The sequence below is a fragment of the Bombina bombina genome, chromosome 1, assembly GCF_027579735.1.
Source record: "Bombina bombina isolate aBomBom1 chromosome 1, aBomBom1.pri, whole genome shotgun sequence".
NCBI classification, from domain to species: Eukaryota; Metazoa; Chordata; class Amphibia; order Anura; family Bombinatoridae; genus Bombina; species Bombina bombina.
The window spans coordinates 1252813139-1252835350 of NC_069499.1; the positions used below are offsets into that span (position 1 = coordinate 1252813139).

Here is a 22212-nt window from a genome sequence, read left to right on the forward strand (position 1 = left end):
AGACATCCCTGAATTCCTTTTCTGGTAAAATTGCCTGTGGTAAAACTCTGGATTTTAAACACATGCTCTGCTCATAACTTGCTGGTTGAGCTGAACTATTTTCTTGAATTTTTGCATGAAAGGTCTCCTTTCTAAGACTCTACGGCCTAGATTTAGAGTTTGGCGGTAGCCGTGAAAACCAGCGTTAGAGGCTCCTAACGCTGGTTTTAGGCTACCGCCGGTATTTGGAGTCAGTCAGGAAAGGGTCTAACTCTCACTTTTCAGCCGCGACTTTTCCATACCGCAGATCCTCTTACGTCAATTGCGTATCCTATCTTTTCAATGGGATCTTTCTAACTCTGTTATTTAGAGTCGTGGCTGAAGTGAGTGTTAGAATTCTAACGACAAAACTCCAGCCGCAGAAAAAAGTCAGTAGTTAAGAGCTTTCTGGGCTAACGCCGGTTTATAAAGCTCTTAACTACTGTGCTCTAAAGTAAACTAACACCCATAAACTACCTATGTACCCCTAAACCGAGGTCCCCCCACATCGCCGCCACTCGATTACATTTTTTTAACCCCTAATCTGCCGACCGCCACCTACGTTATACTTATGTACCCCTAATCTGCTGCCCCTAACACAGCCGACCCCTATATTATATTTATTAACCCCTAACCTGCCCCCCACAACGTCGCCGACAGCTGCCTACAATAATTAACCCCTAATCTGCCACCCGCAAAGAGCCGCCACCTACATTATAGCTATGTACCCCTAATCTGCTGCCCCTAACACCGCCGACCCCTATATTATATTTATTAACCCCTAATCTGCCCCCTTCAATGTCGCCTCCACCTGCCTACACTTATTAACCCCTAATCCGCCTCACTCCCGCCTCAATAACCCTATAATAAATAGTATTAACCCCTAATCTGCCCTCCCTAACATCGCCCACACCTAACTTCAATTATTAACCCCTAATCTGCCGACCGAATCTCGCCGCTATTCTAATAAATGGATTAACCCATAAAGCTAAGTCTAACCCTAACACTAACACCCCCCTAAATTAAATATAATTTAAATCTAACGAAATAAATTAACTCTTATTAAATAAATTATTCCTATTTAAAGCTAAATACTTACCTGTAAAATAAACCCTAATATAGCTACAATATAAATTATAATTATATTATAGCTATTTTAGGATTTATATTTATTTTACAGGTAACTTTGTATTTATTTTAACCAGGTACAATAGCTATTAAATAGTTAAGAACTATTTAATAGCTAAAATAGTTAAAATAATTACAAAATTACCTGTAAAATAAATCCTAGCCTAAGTTACAATTAAACCTAACACTACACTATCAATAAATTAATTAAATAAAATACCTACAATTAAACCTAACACTACACTATCAATAAATTAATTAAATGCAATATCTACAAATAAATACAATGAAATAAACTAACTAAAGTACAAAAAATAAAAAAGAACTAAGTTACAAAAAATAAAAAAATATTTACAAACATCAGAAAAATATTACAACAATTTTAAACTAATTACACCTACTCTAAGGCCCCTAATAAAATAACAAAGACCCCCAAAATAAAAAAATGCCCTACCCTATTCTAAATTACTAAAGTTCAAAGCTCTTTTACCTTACCAGCCCTGAACAGGGCCCTTTGCGGGGCATGCCCCAAAGAATTCAGCTCTTTTGCCTGTAAAAAAAAACATACAATACCCCCCCCCCAACATTACAACCCACCACACACATACCCCTAATCTAACCCAAACCCCCCTTAAATAAACCTAACACTAAGCCCCTGAAGATCTTCCTACCTTGTCTTCACCATGCCAGGTATCACCGATCGTTCCAGGCTCCGAAATCTTCATCTAAGCCCAAGCGGGGGCTAGACATCCATCATCCGACAGCTGAAGAAGTCCAGAAGAGGCTCCAAAGTCTTCATCCTATCCGGGAAGAAGAGTAGATCCGGACCGGCAACCATCTTCTTCCAAGCAGCATCTTCTATCTTCATCCGATGAGGACCTTCTCCATCTTGAAGACCTCCACCGCGGACCCATCTTCTTCTTCCGACGACTTCCCGACGAATGATGGTTCCTTTAAGGGACGTCATCCAAGATGGCGTCCCTCGAATTCCGATTGGCTGATAGGATTCTATCAGCCATTCGGAAATAAGGTAGGAAAATTCTGATTGGCTGATGGAATCAGCCAATCAGAATCAAGTTCAATCCGATTGGCTGATCCGATCAGCCAATCAGATTGAGCTCGCATTCTATTGGCTGATCGGAACATGGTTTTTTTACAGGCAAAAGAGCTGAATTCTTTGGGGCATGCCCCGCAAAGGGCCCTGTTCAGGGCTGGTAAGGTAAAAGAGCTTTGAACTTTAGTAATTTAGAATAGGGTAGGGCATTTTTTTATTTTGGGGGTCTTTGTTATTTTATTAGGGGGCTTAGAGTAGGTGTAATTAGTTTAAAATTGTTGTAATATTTTTCTGTTTGTAAATATTTTTTTATTTTTTGTACTTTAGTTAGTTTATTTAATTGTATTTATTTGTAGGTATTGTATTTAATTAATTTATTGATAGTGTAGTGTTAGGTTTAATTGTAATTTAGGTTAGGATTTATTTTACAGGTAATTTTGTAATTATTTTAACTATTTTAGCTATTAAATAGTTCTTAACTATTTAATAGCTATTGTACCTGGTTAAAATAAATACAAAGTTACCTGTAAAATAAATATAAATCCTAAAATAGCTATAATATAATTATAATTTATATTGTAGCTATATTAGGATTTATTTTACAGGTAAGTATTTAGCTTTAAATAGGAATAATTTATTTAATAAGAGTTAATTAATTTCATTAGATTTAAATTATATTTAAGTTAGGGGGGTGTTAGTGTTGGGGTTAGACTTAGCTTTAGGGGTTAATACATTTATTAGAATAGCGGTGAGCTCCAGTCGGCAGATTAGGGGTTAATGTTTGAAGTTAGGTGTCGGCGATGTTAGGGAGGGCAGATTAGGGGTTAATACTATTTATTATAGGGTTAGTGAGGCGGATTAGGGGTTAATAACTTTATTATAATAGCGGTGCGGTCCGCTCGGCAGATTAGGGGTTAATAAGTGTAGGCAGGTGGAGGCGACGTTGTGGGGGGGCAGATTAGGGGTTAATAAATATAATATAGGGGTCGGCGGTGTTAGGGACAGCAGATTAGGGGTACATAGGGATAATGCAAGTAGCGGCGGTTTACGGAGCGGCAGATTAGGGGTTAATAATAATATGCAGGGGTCAGCGATAGCGGGGGCGGCAGAATAGGGGTTAATAAGTGTAAGGTTAGGGGTGTTTAGACTCGGGGTACATGTTAGAGTGTTAGGTGCAGACGTAGGAAGTGTTTCCCCATAGCAAACAATGGGGCTGCGTTAGGAGCTGAAAGCGGCTTTTTTGCAGGTGTTAGGTTTTTTTTCAGCTCAAACAGCCCCATTGTTTCCTATGGGGGAATCGTGCACGAGCACGTTTTTGAAGCTGGCCGCGACCGTAAGCAACTCTGGTATAGAGAGTTGAAGTTGCGTTAAATATGCTGTACGCTCCTTTTTTGGAGCCTAACGCAGCCATTCTGTGGACTCTCAATACCAGAGTTATTTTAAAAGGTGCGGCCAGAAAAAAGCCAGCGTTAGCTACGCGGGTCGTTACCGACAAAACTCTAAATCTAGCCGTACATGTCCATGTCTATACTTGTATCAATCATTACTGTTAGATCAGTTACAAAGCCTTTGGTAATGCTTTTTATTTTCAAGCAGTGGTTTAAATTACCCCTGCGCCAAGTGTTTAGTGCCTACCTGAGAATTTTAAAGCAAACTCCCAGGCTATTGGTAATTTGACAAGCACATCATTAAAGATGTATGCTGGGATATAATTCAGATTCCTGATGAATGGATCTCTGTAGTATTAACATATTCCTTTTTATAGCATGATTACCGGGTTACATATGTCCATCCTCGTTTCCTACTGCATGTCAAATATTTGTTAATGAGTCTTATTTAGGAGAAATATCACAAGAAAAGGAATAATATGGAGAGTACTTGTGGAAAATAGGTTTAGAATTTTGGAGTCTCAGAATATAGAGTGATGGAATGTAAGGGACATCAATAGTTTTATAGAGAAAATGAGATTAGAACAGCAGATAAGAAAAACATGAGGACTGAGAGGAGGAAGAAAGAGGAAACAGTGTGAAGTGTGTCAGATAACCGTTCTGAAAGGCATTTGACTAGATGTGGGAGCAAGAGAGACCACATCCCACAATATCTTCATCCATAGATTCAATACGTTTGAAACCCACTGTACATTTGTGAGGATATTTTATATATACAGTATGTGTGTGTGTGTGTGTGTGTGTGTGTGTGTGTATACATATATGTATATGTGTGTATATATGTCTAGAGTAGGGATCCTGTAACTATATAAATACTGGGATGGATAGGAGTTTTATCCATACAGATTTAAAGCTACCTAGAAAGACCATAAGTTCAGAGGAATTTGGGAAATTTAAAATGTAAGAAAAATAGTGGACACAATTTGGGTAGAAGGGAAAGGGATGTACTAGCAAATTAATTGTAACATTAAATTTTAGTTTATCTTTACATTTCTTGCACCATTTTAGAAAATTATTTTCACATTTAATGTTACATCAGCACATTATTAAAATGCAGTGATGTAAATAAAATTACCTGTTTTAGTCTATGCAATTCTATTTTGTGGAATTAATATTAGAAAGTTTTCCCCCCATTGTGTGTGTGTGTATGTATATATATATATATATATATATATATATATATATATATATATATATATATATATATATATATATATATATATATATATATATATATATATATATTTGTGTGTGTGTGTAACGTGTCGCTACACATTCAAATTTATATCATTAGTATAAATATAAACCTAGATATTAAAAAGAAAAAAAAATGATTGTGCTATAGTATTAACTAGATTGTTAACGTTACTCAGCTTGTATGCAATACTCAGGTGTCAAGTTTCATCCTTCTAGATTGATGCCAGAAATGAAGTGATTTCTCTGGCAAAGAAGGAGCTGAAGGAAGCTATTAAGGAGGCCAAGGCAAATGACAGTGAGAAGCTGAAAAAGTAAGTACTGCAGTTTTTTGTAGAGCACTGAATCTTGATGAAAAAAAATTTTTTACTTTCCAATTGAGTCACATTTTCAATCCATACTGTGGTGGAGCTCATATTGGAGCACCTTTTATGGTAGTTGATAAAGGGACTCACAAGACGCTCCCTTGTCCATTTGTTGTTGAATGCTTTATACAGTTCACATTAAAGCATTAAGTCTTGTGATTTTTGTATTTGAAGCTCTGTTATGCAGTCAGTCACATGCCGGACAACCCATAGAGTTCCACACAGGAGTAATTTACTCTAGTTCATTCCCCATGTGCTATAAATTAAGGAGGACATTTCTCAGACTGAATAATTAACATACACTAAAAATACCACCAAATACATCACATTTACAAATGCAGAAATTCAGTAAATGCATTAAAAACAGCCAAGTTGACTATTTACTTTTTTGTCTTATGAAGTGCATAAATTGATAAGCCTACAACTACCTTTATACAACACCAGCATGTTCAGGGCTACACTGGTGTGCTCCATACAGGCAAGTGGAAAGAAAATTAGGAAGCATGACGTTGCCATTTAGTATATTGTAAATCATGCAACATAGTGTGTACATATGTTTACAAAAGGTGAAATGCCATACATTTATATCCTAGAGAGTTTAGTGATTCTGCCCAGTCTCTTGTCTTTTTTTTTTTTTCTATACTATTTTTACAGAATTCTGTTTTATTCCTGTGCCTATCTAGCTTGCTTACCTGCTTTTTCCACAAGCCTTTTTGTACCTCATATTTTAAGTACATAAGTGATCTGACAAGCATACACTGGATGAACATGAGCTTGTACATCTATTACATGCAAGCTTTGAGTGCAGATGGTGATGATGTATCATAAGAAAAGCTTGTGATATGTTTTGAAGGAAGATATATATATATATATATATATATATATATATGTGTGTATATATATATATATATATATATATATATATTTATATATATATATATATATATATATATATATATATACAGTGTGTGTGTAATAATGAGCACTCTTACCTTAATGGCAGGTGCCAGTGGTTAAATATATCAAGTAGGAAAAGGCACTCACTGGTCTTTTCAAGTGTACTTTATTTCAAAAGCGTTACGTTTCGGGGACGCACTCCCCTGCATCTGAGGAAGGGGAGTGTGTCCCTGAAACGTCACACTTATGAAATAAAGTTGTTACGGTACCAACAGGATACCAAGGGTTAATACCAGATGAACAATGTCCTGAATAGGGAATCAGCAATTCACAACCCCAATCAGTTCCCCCCTCAAACATGAGACCAGGCTCCACATTGAAGGTAAAAACAAAGTGTACTTTATTAAGGGCCATATGCCCAGTATTTATGCAGGTCTGACCCCAGATGGGAGGTTGAAAGAATATTGTACATATAGATAGAGAGAAAACGCCCTTTGACAGGCCACAATAGAATTACATTACTTAAGCAGATAACAAGTTAAACACAAGACACACTTGATCCTTTCTTATCACTGGGGTGTCTGCTCTCTAGATGTGATTGAACAATGGGAATGTTTATCACTTAAACTTAATTATAGCTGATGCCAGCAAACCTGTCTTTAGAAAATAGCTTCTTAAAGCTGAACAAAGTTAACTCTTTCAGTTCTGACCGAAGGGTCTGTGACATAGCTTCCCCATGTGGAACACTCCGGCAGACCCGGCTTGACCCTTTGGCGGGTCAACGTGGGGATGACCGGACTAGGAGGTGGTAGGCATGTCAGTTTGCCGGGACAATCCATCTGTATTCCCGTTATGAGAGAGAATTCCTGCCCGTAAAAATAAGGGTTCAACTTCTTCAGTGCCCAGACTAGGGCTAAACAGTCCTTCAAAATCTCATCAGCTTCTTTACGAGTTTTTTGTACCTGCTCTTTATAGGTATCCACAATCCCTTCATACTGACATAGGGTGCCTTTGAGTTGCTGCACCTCACTATGAGCCAGTGTCAGCTTCTCCTCCAGTGTCGCTAAGTTTATCTTTAATGTTTCATGTCTCACTCTCAAGCTGGTGTTTTCTGCAGTCTGTTGGTGCAGCTTGTCTAGCAGAGATTCCGATTCTAAACGTGCTTTTTCCTCTGCGCTCCTCTTCTCCTTCATCAGCGCATTGTAACGGGACTTCCACGTATCAATAGCGGATATAGATTTACTGAGCTCAGCGTCCTGGGGCTTAGCAGCAGGTGGGTCAGTCTCTGCTGCACGGATCTGGGCACGGGTAGTCACAGGGTTAACATCATTGGGACCAATGGGAGCATAGGCAGAAACAAGGGGTGCCAAGTTATTTCCAAGGAGAACATCAGCAGGTAAATCCTTCATGACCCCCACATTCACAGGTCTAGCGCCCACTCCCCAATCCAAATGTACCCTGGCAACAGGTAGGCGGAACACAGCGCCCCCTGCTACCCTCACAGCCACAGTGTCTCCAGTGTGCTGTTTCTCAGACACCAAGTTCTTTTGAAGCAAGGTCATGGTAGCACCAGTATCCCGTAGACCACGGACCTCCTTCCCATTCACTTTAACCAGTTGCCGGTTATTCTGGTGGGCAGCTTGCACAAGGTCTGCCTCATGTAGGATGCCCCAGCATTCTTGCGCCTCTACGTAGCAGGCCGCAGGCTGAGGATTACGTGGGATTCTGCCGGCGGGTCTTCTCCAGGTCTGCGCTTGGTTCGCTGCGTTTAGGGGACACTCTGGTCTTTTGTGCCCTAGTTGCTTACATCCAAAGCACCGAATAGATTGTGAGTAGCCCCGCGAATTGAACTGGGCTCTCTGAGGGTAGTTCGTGACTAGAGGCCGTGGGGTATAGCTGTGCGCCGGGGGTTGGTAACTGGCAGCTGCTGGGGTGACTGGGGGTCTGTACTCCACTCTGGCAGGGGGCTTAGTGGTAGCAGTGTCCAGTTTGCGGGCATCCGTATACTCATCTGCCAAGCGAGCCGCTTCATGCAGGGTGGAGGGTTTCGGGTAACTTGTCGAAGCAATGTTCAAAACAGGAATAGCTGCAGCACCTCTTCCCCAGATACGGCTTGGCACCCCGCTATCCAGTGAGCTGCTGTGCGGTGCACCTTACATTCCCACTCAAGGTAGGAATCTCCAGCTAATTTAACAGTGTCTCTGAACCGCCTCCGGTATGCCTCCAGTGTAACCGCATACCTGGAGAGCAGAGCCTCTTTTACAGTATTATAATCCCCGACTTCCTCATCTGGAATGGCCCAAAAAGCCTCACTGGCCCGGCCGGATAATTTTCCGGATAATATCGTGACCCAGTCCTCTGCGGGTACCTTGTGTAGTGCACATTGCCTCTCAAAATCCGCAAGGTACCCATCAATCTATCCTTCTGTTTCCAGGAAGTTTTTAAAAGCTGCAAAATTTACTTTTCCCTTTTCCACTGGGGTTGCTGTGACTTGGGCTGCTGCAGCGCTGCTTTGGCGAAGTAGGTTGGCCTCCACAGCGGCTATTACCTGGTCTATAATTTCCGCAGATGGGTTGGGGCCATAATGTGCCAGTCTTATTTTAACCGCCCGATCAAAGCTTGCTTCTTCGGGGATTCTGTCTGATATGCTGGGCCCATTGGTTCCTTCGGTCCCTTGTACTCCTTCCATCTTAGTCAGTATTGTAATAATCCCCCTCTTCCTGAGGTTACTGGCTTGTGTAGTTGCTCTTCTGGGCGATAAGGTTCATTCCGTCGCTTGCCACCAATTGTTACGGTACCAGCAGGATACCAAGGGTTAATACCAGATGAACAATGTCCTGAATAGGGAATCAGCAATTCACAACCCCAATCAGTTCCCCCCTCAAACATGAGACCAGGCTCAACATTGAAGGTAAAAACAAAGTGTACTTTATTAAGGGCCATATGCCCAGTATTTATGCAGGTCTGACCCCAGATGGGGGGTTGAAAGAATATTGTACATTTAGATAGAGAGAAAACGCCCTTTGACAGGCCACAATAGAATTACATTACTTAAGCAGATAACAAGTTAAACACAACACACTTGATCCTTTCTTATCACTGGGGCGTCTGCTCTCTAGATGTGATTGAACAATGGGAATGTTTATCACTTAAACTTAATTATAGCTGATGCCAGCAAACCTGTCTTTAGAAAATAGCTTCTTAAAGCTGAACAAAGTTAACTCTTTCAGTTCTGACCGAAGGGTCTGTCACAAAAGTATTCTTGAAAAGACCAGTGAGTGCCGCCTTCTACTTGATAGATAGATATAGATCTATCTATCTATCGAGAGAGAGAGAGAAGTAATGTTGCAAACCTAAAAATTTGGCTTGGCGAACGCGAACTTCCGCAAAATTTCGCGAACCGCCATAGACTTCAATAGGCAGGCGAATTTTAAAACCCACAGGGACTCTTTCTGGCCACAATAGTAATGGAAAAGTTGTTTCAAGGGGACTAACACCTGGACTGTGGCATGCCGGAGGGGGATCCATGGCAAAACTCCCATGGAAAATTACATAGTTGATACAGAGTCTGGTTTTAATCCATAAAGGGCATAAATCACCTAACATTCCTAAATTGTTTGGAATAACGTGCTTTAAAACATCAGGTAATGTAAGGGTTACGCCCGCTTTACAGTGCACAGTGTAGGTGATATACCAGCCCTGACCATGCTTTACAGACCAGGTATCAGTGGTCAGATGGACCCTTGCCCCAACACTGTGTGCCAGACATGCCATTATAGCAGACTTATATGGCTTTGGCGTTGCTTTTTGGTAATTAGAAGGCTGCTAAATGCCACTGCGCACCACACGTGCTTTATGCCCAGCAGTGAAGGGGTTAATTAGGGAGCATGTAGGCAGCTTGTAAAGTTAATTTTAGCTTAAGTGTAGTGTAGTAGACAACCCAAAGTATTGATCTAGGCCCATTTTGGTATATTTAATGCCACCATTTCACAGCCAAATGCGATCAAATTTAAAAAAAACTTAAATTTTTTTGCAATTTTAGGTTTCTCACTGAAATCATTTACAAACGGCTTGTGCAATTATGGAACAAATGGTTGTAAGTGCTTCTCTGGGATCCCCTTTGTTCAGAAATTGCAGACATATATGACTTTTGCGTTGCTTTCTGGTAATAAGAAGGCCGCTAAATGCTGCTGTGCATCACATGTGTATTATGGCTAGCAGTAAAGGGGTTAATTAGGTAGTTTGTAGGGAGCTTGCAGGGTTAATTTTAGCTTTAGTGTAGAGATCAGCCTCCCACCTGACACATCAGACCCCCTGATCCCTCCCAAACAGCTCCCTTCCCTCCCCCACCCCACAATTGTCCCCGCCATCTTAAGTACTGGCAGAAAGTCTGCCAGTACTAAAATAAAAGGTTTTTAATTTTTTTTTAGCATATTTACATATGCTGTGGTGTAGCATCACCCCTTAGCCCCCAACCTCCCTGATCCCCCCCCAAAACAGCGCTCTAACCCTCCCCATCTGCATTATTGGCGGCTATACTGGGTACTGGCAGCTGTCTATTATTTCACAGTCAAAAAAGTGTGTTTTTTTTAAATGTACACTAGTGTTACACCAGATATGAGTGGTGGCACTGGGCAAGTGGGCACAGTATACGCTATGTGCCTGACACACACGCTGGCAGGAAGGCAACTGCAATTAGATTACACAGGAAAAAAAAAAAAAAAAAAAAGCAGACTGATGTTGTAGCCCTAAAAAAGGGCTTTTTGGGGTGCTGTCCTTACAGCAGAGATCAGATGAGTCATTCAGGACTGTAGTGGACACTGAATACATTAGCCTAGCTATTGATTTCCCTATTAAATCAGCAGCAGCTACACTGTCCATCCTCTCACTAAGAATGCAGCTTCCAAATGAATCTAAAATGGATGCTGTCCAGAAGGTGGGAGGGTCTGCTGCTGATTGGCTGAAATGTGTCTTCTGACTATGAGGTACAGGGTCAAAGTTTACTCAATGACGACAAATAGGGGGAGGATCGAACATCGCATATGTTCACCGTCCGCGGGGAACGCGAACATACTATGTTTGCCGGGAACTATTCGTGACATGGGAGGGGGAGGGGAGAGGGAGAGGGGGAGAGGGTGTGTGTGTGTGTGTATGAGAGAGGGGGAGAGGGTGTGTGTGTGAGAGAGAGTGTGTGAGTGAGTGAGGGGGTGTGTGTGAGTGAGAGTCCTGGGAATTATTTTATCCTGACAACTAGGAGGTGGAAAATATCCCAAAATTCCCAGAGCCCTTAAAACCCCTCCCACCTTAATGGAAACTATTCTTGTCTCTGCCTTCACAGAAGGAAGGTGAAGATCGGAGGTGCTCCAGGTGTTTGAAAGGAAACTGGTCTAAGAACTTTTCCTACAGAGAGCTACGGTCTGGATAGAGAGATGTCTTATATGGAGTATAGATGGTGGCAAAAGAACACCCAATGGGAGTTAGTCACATACCTGCCACACAGTGGCGGCTTGTGAGTTATTAAAATGGGGGTTCACAATATATAAATATATATATATATATATATATATATATATATATATATATCCTATATAATAAAAGGCCAAATGTGTTTGTCCGAAGCTGTCATGCGCAGTAGAGACTGCGCGCGAGGACAAACACATCTGGCCTTCCAACTAACCTGGCATTGTGTGGCGGAGTGGGCGTGGTCGGGCGGTTGCGGAGTGGGAGTGGCCGGGTGGGTGCAATGTGATGTGGGCGGTGTCGGGCATGGCATAGCCAGGCAGGGCCAGATACCGGGGCTGGCTGCTAAGAGACAGTGCTTTAAAGAGGGGGGATAGAGTGCAGAAGAGGGGGGATAGAGAGGGGGAGAGAGACAGCAAAAGAGAGAAGGGGAGAGAGACAGCAAAAGAGAGAGGGGGGAGAGAGACAGCAAAAGAGAGAGGGGGGGAGAGAGACAGCAAAAGAGAGAGGGGGGAGAGAGACAGCAAAAGAGAGAGAGGGGGGAGAGAGACAGCAAAAGAGAGAGGGGGGAGAGAGACAGCAAAAGGGAGGGGGGAGAGAGAGAGAGCAAAAGGGAGGGGGGAGAGAGAGAGCAAAAGGGAGGGGGGAGAGAGAGAGCAAAAGGGAGGGGGGAGAGAGAGAGAGCAAAAGGGAGGGGGGAGAGAGAGAGCAAAAGGGAGGGGGGAGAGAGAGAGAGCAAAAGGGAGGGGGAGAGAGAGAGAGAGCAAAAGGGAGGGGGGAGAGAGAGAGAGCAAAAGGGAGGGGGGAGAGAGAGAGAGCAAAAGGGAGGGGGGAGAGAGAGAGAGCAAAAGGGAGGGGAGAGAGAGAGAGCAAAAGGGAGGGGGGAGAGAGAGAGCAAAAGGGAGGGGGGAAGAGAGAGAGAGAGAGCAAAAGGGAGGGGGAGAGAGAGAGAGAGAGCAAAAGGGAGGGGGGAGAGAGAGAGAGAGCAAAAGGGAGGGGGGAGAGAGAGAGAGAGCAAAAGGGAGGGGGGAGAGAGCGAGCAAAAGGGAGGGGGGAGAGAGCGAGCAAAAGGGAGGGGGGAGAGAGAGCGAGCAAAAGGGAGGGGGGAGAGAGAGCGAGCAAAAGGGAGGGGGGAGAGAGAGAGCAAGGGGTGGGACCGCTGTACTGCAAAAAATGGCCCGTGTACACGGGCTTTAGGACTAGAAATGTAAATACATGCTCCAGCAGCATTTGATGTATATGCCATTAGTATATCTGAGGACGGGGAGACCCCGAAAATGTTTACCATTAAAGTGTTTTGTTTAAGGTGAGTGCTATTCCCTGGGACTTTTTATATATTTATATATATATATATATATATATATATATATATATATATATATATATATATATATATATATATATATATATATATATATATATGGCACTATTTGATATGTCTTTCCTTATCTTGGTCTATCTATATATCTATAGATCATTTTTTATGTAATCTTAGATTTTGTATTTAAATTAAATCATAGGTTTTATTTTTTATGTAATGTTAGGATTTTTTTTTTAAATTTTAGATTAGGATTTTTAATTTTGGAAGTTTAATTTATTAGTTTAATAGTCTTTGTTATTTTATGGAATGGGGTTAGCTTAGGTGTTAGGATAAGTTGGCAAGACAAAAGCTTGCAAGCTGAAACGCGTAGATGACCTGAACTGTGGAAGCCAGCCTCCTTTGCTTCACTAAACTTTATCACTGTGAACCATTGCGAATGGTCAAATTGCCACTAGAGTGGCATAACAAGTGAGGAACATTGTGTCTTACAGTGCTGTGTATAAAACTTTTTATCAACATACACTGTGGAGTGGTACCCTGACAACTTGGTTTATTAATCAACACGGAGACCCGATTTGAAATTCTGACACCGGCAACCTGACCGGGTGATTGGCTGACTAGTGGAACACGTGGAAGATACACATCACGGCCAAAGCTAACAGCTTACCCGAACGCCAGTACCCTTGCAAGAGGAAGAAACACGGTCAGGGAAAGGTATTAGTTTTACAATTCCTACCTTTCGGATTCTGGTGAGTTATTTCTCTGGGTAACGGAAACCGTAAAGAATACGGCACTTGTAACAGTAACACTCATAAGAAGAGTAGATCATTATACCGCTATAAACAGATGAGTATCATTCTACCTGTTTGAGCCTGAAAAACGATAACTTAAGGCTTTGATAAAACATTGTTGCAAAGTCTGGAGACTGTTTCAAATTTGTGCGAAAATTTTAAGCACTTTATACTCCTAATGTTTGGGAACGTTTAGAAATTTGTATTGAATTAATTCTATAGTAGTATTGTTGTTTTATGCTATATATGAGCTATTAACATATGAATTGCTGTCTATGGATTTAATATTATCTATGAATGTTCATAAGGTGCACCTTATTTTTAATTAATTGCAATGGTTTTAGGATATAACAAATTTAATAAATTTATATTTCTTTCATGTAATTGGCAAGAGTCCATGAGCTAGTGATGTATGGGATATACATTCCTACCAGGAGGGGCAAAGTTTCCCAAACCTCAAAATGCCTATAAATACACCCCTCACCACACCCACAATTCAGTTTTTACAAACTTTGCCTCCCATGGAGGTGGTGAAGTAAGTTTGTGCTAGATTTCTACGTTGATATGCGCTTCGCAGCAGGCTGAAGCCCGGTTTTCCTCTCAGAGTGCAGTGAATGTCAGAGGGATGTGAAGAGAGTATTGCCTATTTGAATACCATGGTCCTCCTCTAGGGGATCTATTTCATAGGTTCTCTGTTATCGGTCGTAGAGATTTCTTCTCCTACCTCCCTTTTCAGATTGACGATATACTCTTATATATACCATTACCTCTACTGATTCTAGTTTCAGTACTGGTTTGGCTATCTACTATATGTAGATTAGTGTCTTAGGGTAAGTAAGTCTTATTTTATTCATGACACTCTAAGCTATGGTTGGGCACTTTATATGTAAAGTTCTAAATATATGTTTTAAACTTATATTTGCCATGATTCAGGATAATCAGTATTCCTTCTTTCAGACTGTCAGTTTCATTTTTTGGGAAAATGCATATGAATTTATATTTTTTCTTACCTTAAAATTTTCAATTGACTTTTTTTCTAAATTGCGGGCTGTTAGGCTCGCAGGTGCAGAAAATGCTTTAATTTATTGCATCATTCTTGGCGCAAGACTTTTTTGGTGCAAAAATTTCGTCATTTCCGGCGTCCTAGTTGGCGCCGGAAGTTTTCACGTGATTGCGTCATTTTTGACGTATGTGTGTTGCATACGTTTTTGGCGCCAAAAAATATGGGCGTCATTCTTGGCGCCAAAAAATGTGGGCGTTATACTTGGCACCAAAATGTGGGTGTCATACTTGGCGCCAGTTTTTTTCACATTATTTCAGTCTCACTTTTTAGTTGCTTCTGGTTTCTAGAGGCTTGTTCTGTTTTGCATTCTTTCCCATTCCTGAAACTGTCATTTAAGGAATTTGATAATTTTTCTTTATGTTGTTTTTTTCTATTACATATTGCAAGATGTCACTACCTGACCCTGGATCAGAATCTACTTCTGGAAAGTCGTTGCCTGATGTTGGTTCTACCAAAGCTAAGTGCATTTGTTGTAAACTTTTGGTAACTGTTCCTCCGGCTGTAGTTTGTGTTAGTTGTCATGATAAACTATCTAACGCAGATAATATTTCCATTAGTAATAATTCATTACCTGTTGTTGTTCCTTCAACATCTAATGTTCAGGATGTTCCTGTTAATGTAAGAGAATTTTTCTAATTCTATTCGGAAGGCTCTGTCTGTTATTCCTCCTTCTAGTAAACGTAAAAGGTCTTTTAAAACTTCTCATATTTCAGATGAATTTTTAAATGACTGCCATCATTCTGACTTAGCTATTTCTGATGAGGATCTATCTAGTTCAGAAGATTCTGCCTCCGATATTGACACTGATAAATCTTCATATTTGTTTAAGATGGAGTTTATTCGTTCTTTACTTAAAGAAGTGTTGATTGCATTCGATATGGAGGAGTCAAGTACTCTTGATATTAAAACTATTAAGCGTTTAAATTCAGTTTTTAAACCTCATGTAGTTATTCCAGAAGTATTTCCAGTTCCTGATGCTATTTCAGAAGTAATTTCTAGGGAATGGAATAGTCTGGGTACTTCATTTACTCCTTCTCCAAGGTTTAAGAAATTGTACCCTTTGCCATCTGATAGATTAGAGTTTTGGGAAAAAATTCCCAAAGTTGATGGGGCTATCTCTACTCTTGCTAAACATACTACTATTCCTACGGCAGATAGTACTTCTTTTAAAGATCCTTTAGATAGGAAGCTTGAATCCTTTCTAAGGAAGGCTTATTTATGTTCAGGTAATCTTCTTAGACCTGCTATTTCTTTGGCTGATGTTGCTGCAGCTTCCACCTTCTGGTTGGAGGCTTTAGCGCAACAAGTGTCAGACCATAATGCTTATAGCATTGTTAAACTTCTTCAACATGCTAATAACTTTGTTTGCGATGCCATTTTTTATATCATTAGAATTGATGTCAGGTATATGTCTTTAGCTATTTTAGCTAGAAGAGCTTTATGGCTTAAGTCTTGGAATGCAGATATGACTTCTAAGTCAACGTTGCTTTCTCTTTCTTTCCAAGGTAATAAATTATTTGGTTCTCAGTTGGATTCTATAATTTCAACTGTTACTGGGGGGAAGGGAGCCTTTTTGCCTCAGGACAAAAAATCTAAAGGTAAATATAGGGCTGTTAATCGTTATCGTTCCTTTCGTCAGAATAAGGAACAGAAGCCTGACCCTTCCCCTAAAGGAACAGTTTCCGTTTGGAAACCTCCAGTCTGGAATAAATCCAAGCCTTTTAGAAAGTCAAAACCAGCTCCTAAATCCGCATGAAGGTGCGGCCCTCATTCCAGCACAGCTGGTAGGGGCAGGTTACGATTTTTCAAAGATATTTGGATCAATTCGATTCAAAGTCTTTGGATTCAGAACATTGTTTCACAAGGGTACAGAATAGGTTTCAAGGTAAGACTGCCTGTGAGAAGATTTTTTCTCTCACGCATTCCAGTAAACCCAGTAAAGGCTCAGGCGTTTCTGAAATGTGTTTCAGACCTAGAGTCGGCTGGGGTAATTGTGCCATTTCCAGTTCTGGTACGGGGTCTGGGGTTTTACTCAAATCTATTCATTGTACCAAAGAAGGAGAATTCCTTCAGACCAGTTCTGTATCTAAAATTATTGAATCGTTATGTAAGGATACCAACATTCAAAATGGTGACTATAATAGATTCAGTGTCCATGACTTTGTCTCTAACAGAAAAGAGACGTTTGAAATTGGTTTCAGCTTGTCGAAAACCTTCAGTCTCAATCATTCCCTTCGGTAGCTTTGTGCATGGAAATTCTAGGTCTCATCACTGCTGCATCGGAGGCAATCCCTTTTGCTCGTTTTCACATGAGACCTCTCCAGCTTTGTATGCTGAACCAATGGCGCATGGATTATACAAAGATATCACAATTAATATCTTTAAATCCCAATTTTCGATCTTCTCTGACTTGGTGGTTGGACCACCATCATTTAATTCAAGGGGCCTCTTTTGTTCGTCCAACCTGGACTGTGATCTCAACAGATGTGAGTTTTTCAGATTGAGGAGCTGTATGGGGATCTCTGACAGTGCAGGGTGTTTGGGAATCTCAGGAGGTTAGATTACCAATCAACATTTTGGAACTCTGTGCGATTTTCAGAGCTCTTCAGTTCTGGGCTCTTCTGAAGAGAGAATCGTTTATTTGTTTTCAGACAGACAATGTCACAACCGTGGCATATGTCAATCATCAAGGTTGTTCTCACAATCTTCAGGCTATGAAAGAAGTATCTCGGATACTTGTATGGGCGGAATCCAGCTCCTGTCTAATTTCTGCGGGTCACATCCCAGGTATAGACAATTGGGAAGCGGATTATCTCAGTCGCCAGACGTTACATCCGGGCGAATGGTCTCTTCACCCAGAGGTATTTATTCAGATTGTTCAAATCTGGGGACTTCCAGAAATAGATCTGATGGCCTCTCATCTAAACAAGAAACTTCCCAGGTATCTGTCCAGATCCAGGGATCCTCAGGCGGAAGCGGTGGATGCGTTGTCACTTCCTTGGAATTATCAACCTGCTTATATCTTTCCGCCTCTAGTTCTTCTTCCAAGAGTGATTTCCAAAATCTTAATGGAGCGTTCGTTTGTACTGCTGGTGGCTCCAGCATGGCCACACAGGTTTTGGTATGCAGATCTCATTCGGATGGCCAGTTGCCAGCCTTGGACACTTCCGTTAAGGCTAGACCTTCTATCTTAAGGCCCATTTTTCCATCAGGATCTCAAATCCTTAAATTTGAAGGTATGGAGATTGAACGCTTAATACTTAGTCATAGAGGTTTCTCTGACTCAGTGATTAATACTATGTTACAGGCTCGTAAATCTGTATCTAGAAAGATTTATTTCCGAGTTTGGAAGTCTTACATTTCTTGGTGTTCTCATAAATTCTCTTCGCAATCTTTTAGAATTCCTAGAATTTTACAGTTTCTTCAGGATGGTTTGGAAAAAGGTTTGTCTGCAAGTTCCTTGAAAGGACAAATCTCTGCTCTTTCTGTTCTTTTTCACAGAAAGATTGCTAATCATCCTGATATTCATTGTTTTGTTCAGGCTTTGGTTCGTATTAAGCCTGTCATTAAGTCAATTTCTCCTCCTTGGAGTCTTAATTTGGTTCCGAGGGCTTTACAGGCTCCTCTGTTTGAACCTATGCATTCTCTGGATATTAAGTTACTTTCTTGGAAAGTTTTGTTCCTTTTGGCCATCTCTTCTACTAGAAGAGTTTCTGAGTTATCTGCTCTTTCTTGTGAATCTCCTTTTCTGATTTTTCATCAGGATAAGGCGGTGTTGCAGACTTCATTTAATTTTTTATCTAAAGTTGTGAATTCTAACAACATTAGTAGAGAAATTGTTGTCCCTTCTTTGTGTCCTAATCCTAAGAATTCTCTGGAGAGATCTTTATATTCTTTGGATGTAGTAAGAGCTTTGAAATATTATGTTGAAGCTACTAAAGATTTCAGAAAGACTTCGTCTATTTGTTATCTTTTCTGGTTCTAGGAAAGATCAGAAGGCTTCTGCCATTTCTTTGGCGTCTTGCTTAAAGTCTTTGATTCATCATGCTTATGTGGAGTCGGGTTAAACCCCGCCTCAAAGGATTATGGCTCATTCTACTATGTCAGTTTCTACTTCCTGGGCTTTTAGGAATGAAGCTTCTGTTGATCAGATTTGCAAAGCAGCAACTTGGTCTTCTTTGCATACGTTTACTAAATTCTACCATTTTGATGTTTTTTCTTCTTCTGAAGCAGTTTGTGGTAGAAAAGTACTTCAGGCAGCTGTTTCTGTTTGATTCTTCTGCTTATAATTTCTGTTGTTTTCATTATGTAATTAAAACTTTTTGATTTGGGTTGTGGATTATTTTTTCAGCGGAATTGGCTGTCTTTATTTTATCCCTCCCTCTCTTGTGACTCTTGCGTGGAAGCTCCACATCTTGGGTATCTGCTATCCCATACGTCACTAGCTCATGGACTCTTGCCAATTACATGAAAGAAAACATAATTTATGTAAGAACTTACCTGATAAAATAATTTCTTTCATATTGGCAAGAGTCCATGAGGCCCACCCTTTTTGTGGTGGTTATGATTTTTTTGTATAAAGCACAATTATTCCAATTCCTTGTTTGATGCTTTTGCTCCTTCCTTATCACCCCACTTCTTGGCTATTCGTTAAACTGAATTGTGGGTGTGGTGAGGGGTGTATTTATAGGCATTTTGAGGTTTGGGAAACTTTGCCCCTCCTGGTAGGAATGTATATCCCATACATCACTAGCTCATGGACTCTTGCCAATATGAAATAAATGAATTTATCAGGTAAGTGTTTACATAAATTATGTTTTTAAATTGTATATGTATATTCATTAGTATTTATTTTTATCAGTTGATACTAAAATTGATCTATTGTAGTTATTAGTATTAATATTTGGTAGAGCTTTTTTAGCGCACTCTTATCCCTGGTATTTTTTAGTTTTTGCATTGTCTTGGGGCGTTTGTGTTTTTTCTTGCACTTTGGCTTTCAGGTTAGCATGCATCAGGATATCACATGTATTCCCTCTAGTACATGCATGTCAGGTTTTGGCACACTAATTTCCTTTTTTAACAGTGTATATTTTGCACACATTCTACTCTGTTGATCACTATCTATGTATTCAGGTGTGGCGTCTTCTAGTCTCCTGCTTTATTTTTGTTTTCGGCTTAGCGCACCTTAAATCTGTTTTATGAAGCTTCTTTATTAGGGGGTAAGTTTACATTCCTCAATAGCTTTTTTTAAAGGGCTATAATTGTTTATGCTATTGTAGTTCAATGCTATAATGGAGCCTTCTGATTCTGTCCCTAAATCTACCTTAGTAGCTTGGTCCCCTGAGAACTTTCCTATCAATGTTAAGTGTGTGTATTTTATACATGTGTATATGTGTGTATCTCCTCCATCTTATTTATGTGATTTATGTTTAAATATGTTAATGCATTTAGACTAACCTAATGCTGCTTCTATGGGTATTGCTGCTCTTTCTATTTTTTCCTTACAGAGGAGCACTCCAGATGTGAAAGATCTCATGAAATCTACAGTTTCTGAAATGTTTCTTTTATCAGAACAAGGAATAGAAAGTTAATTCCTCCTCTCAGAATCAAAGTTCCTCTGACTCAGTCTGGAGGTTTAATGCTAATTGGGTCAGACCTAAAAAAGACAAAAAGTCCACGCCTACTTCCAAGTCTGCATGAAGGTACAGCCCCCAATCCAGAGGTTTTTGTAGGTGGCAGGTTATGCCTTTTTCAGTCTGTTCCAGATCCTTGGGTTCTGAATATAGTTTCTCAGGGTAATCAGGTTTCAGAACAAGGCCTCCCAGAGGAAGGTTTGTTCTGTCCAATGTTAATAGGAATCTCTTAAAGGCCTTTTTTTCAGCCAGTTTTAGATCTAGAAACTATGAGAGTGATTACTTTTCATGAACAGGGGGTGGAATTGTATTCAAATCTCTTCATTGTTCCAAAGAAGAAAAGAAGTTTTAGACCAGTTATTGATCTAAAATCTCTGAACAGGTTTGTCAGAATTCCTACTTTAAAAATTGAAAATATTCAAAGTATTCTACCTTTTGTTCAGCAAGGTCAGTTTATGACCACAAAAGGATACTTATCTTCATGTTGCAATTTAAAGGGAACATTAACAGTTTGAGGTTTGCCTTTCTAGCATTTTCAGTTGTTTGTGAAAATTTTTGGAGCTGTAGCCAGACCAAATGGTTGAACAAAGGTTCTGGGTGCCCTACTGTCTATGATCAGATCTCTCAGGGTATTGCAGTGTTTCCTTACATGGATCATATCTTGGTTCAAGCTCCATATTTTAATTTAGCAGAATCTCACACTAACAGGGGATTACTGGGATACTCCTTCCCTCAATATTTTTTCAGAATTATATAATAGAGTGTATTAAAAAAAGTGCAAGATTGTTGTCATATGCACCCTACAACCCAATTACATCCATGAATCAACCCTTTAAAATGTAGCCTTCAAGCCCCAGCCGCGGCAGCCCACTGGGAAATCTCCTGGTATCCTGGTAGACCAATCCGGCTTTGCAGCTCGTCTCAGCCTTCAGTCTCTCTTACCTCTGTTGCTCTTTGTATGGAAGTACTGAGTCTTCTGCTTTGTATGCTTCATCAAATATTTTTCTAGATCTCAGAACAAGTAAGCCTCTGACTTGGTGGTTGGGCTATCAGTTTATTATTCAGGGGAATTATTTTGCTCATGCTACCTGGACTTTGATCTCTATAGCTGCAAGTTTTTCAGGTTGATGAGCTGGTTGTGGGTCCTTGAGAGCACAAGGGGTAAAAGCTCCTTCTGAGATCATTATTCTAGAACTCCATGCTATTTTCAGGGTTCTTCAGACTTGGCCCCTCTTGAAAATGGAGTCTCATCTCTGCTTTCAAACAGACAATGTCACAGCAGTGGCCTATATCAATCATCAGGGAAGAACCCATAGTTCCCTAGTTATTAGGGAAGTGTCTCTCAAATTCTCTCATGGGCAGAAGCAAATTCCTGTCTGCTTTCTTCAGTTCATATTCCAGGAGTAAACAACTGGGAAGCAGATGTTGTCAGTCTCTGCATTCAGGGGAATGCTCTCTCTCTCTCTCATTCTTTGGGGTCTCACAGAGCTATCTTCTTGAATGGGAATCCGTAAAGATGTACAGTTGCCCTCCATGGCCTCTTCCGCTATGACCAGACCTTCTGTCTCAAGGTCCTTTTTTTTCATTCCAATCTCAAAACTCTGAACTTGATTGCATTGAGATTGAACGATTAGTTCAGCATAGAGGTTTCTCAGATTCTGTGTTTGAAACCTTATCCAGGTTTGTAAGTCGGAGATAAGGAAGATTTATTATAAGGTCTGGAAGGCTTTTATTTCTTGGTGTATAGATTACCATGGCATTCTTTTAGAATTCCTAGAATTTTGCAGGTCTTACAGGATGGTTTGAATAAGGGCCTGTTTGCAAGTGTGAAGAGGAAGAT

At 40.3% G+C, this 22212-nt stretch overlaps 1 protein-coding gene across 1 annotated transcript in view; it reads left to right on the forward strand.

The window, feature by feature from the left end:
* Window positions 1–22212, forward strand: part of LOC128664299 (DNA topoisomerase 1-like) — a 571968-nt gene that overhangs the window by 499892 nt on the left and 49864 nt on the right. The window contains exon 11 of the mRNA XM_053719139.1: window positions 5062–5156. Within this exon, the coding sequence (XP_053575114.1) occupies window positions 5062–5156 (95 nt within the window). The remainder of the gene's footprint in view (window positions 1–5061; window positions 5157–22212) is intronic.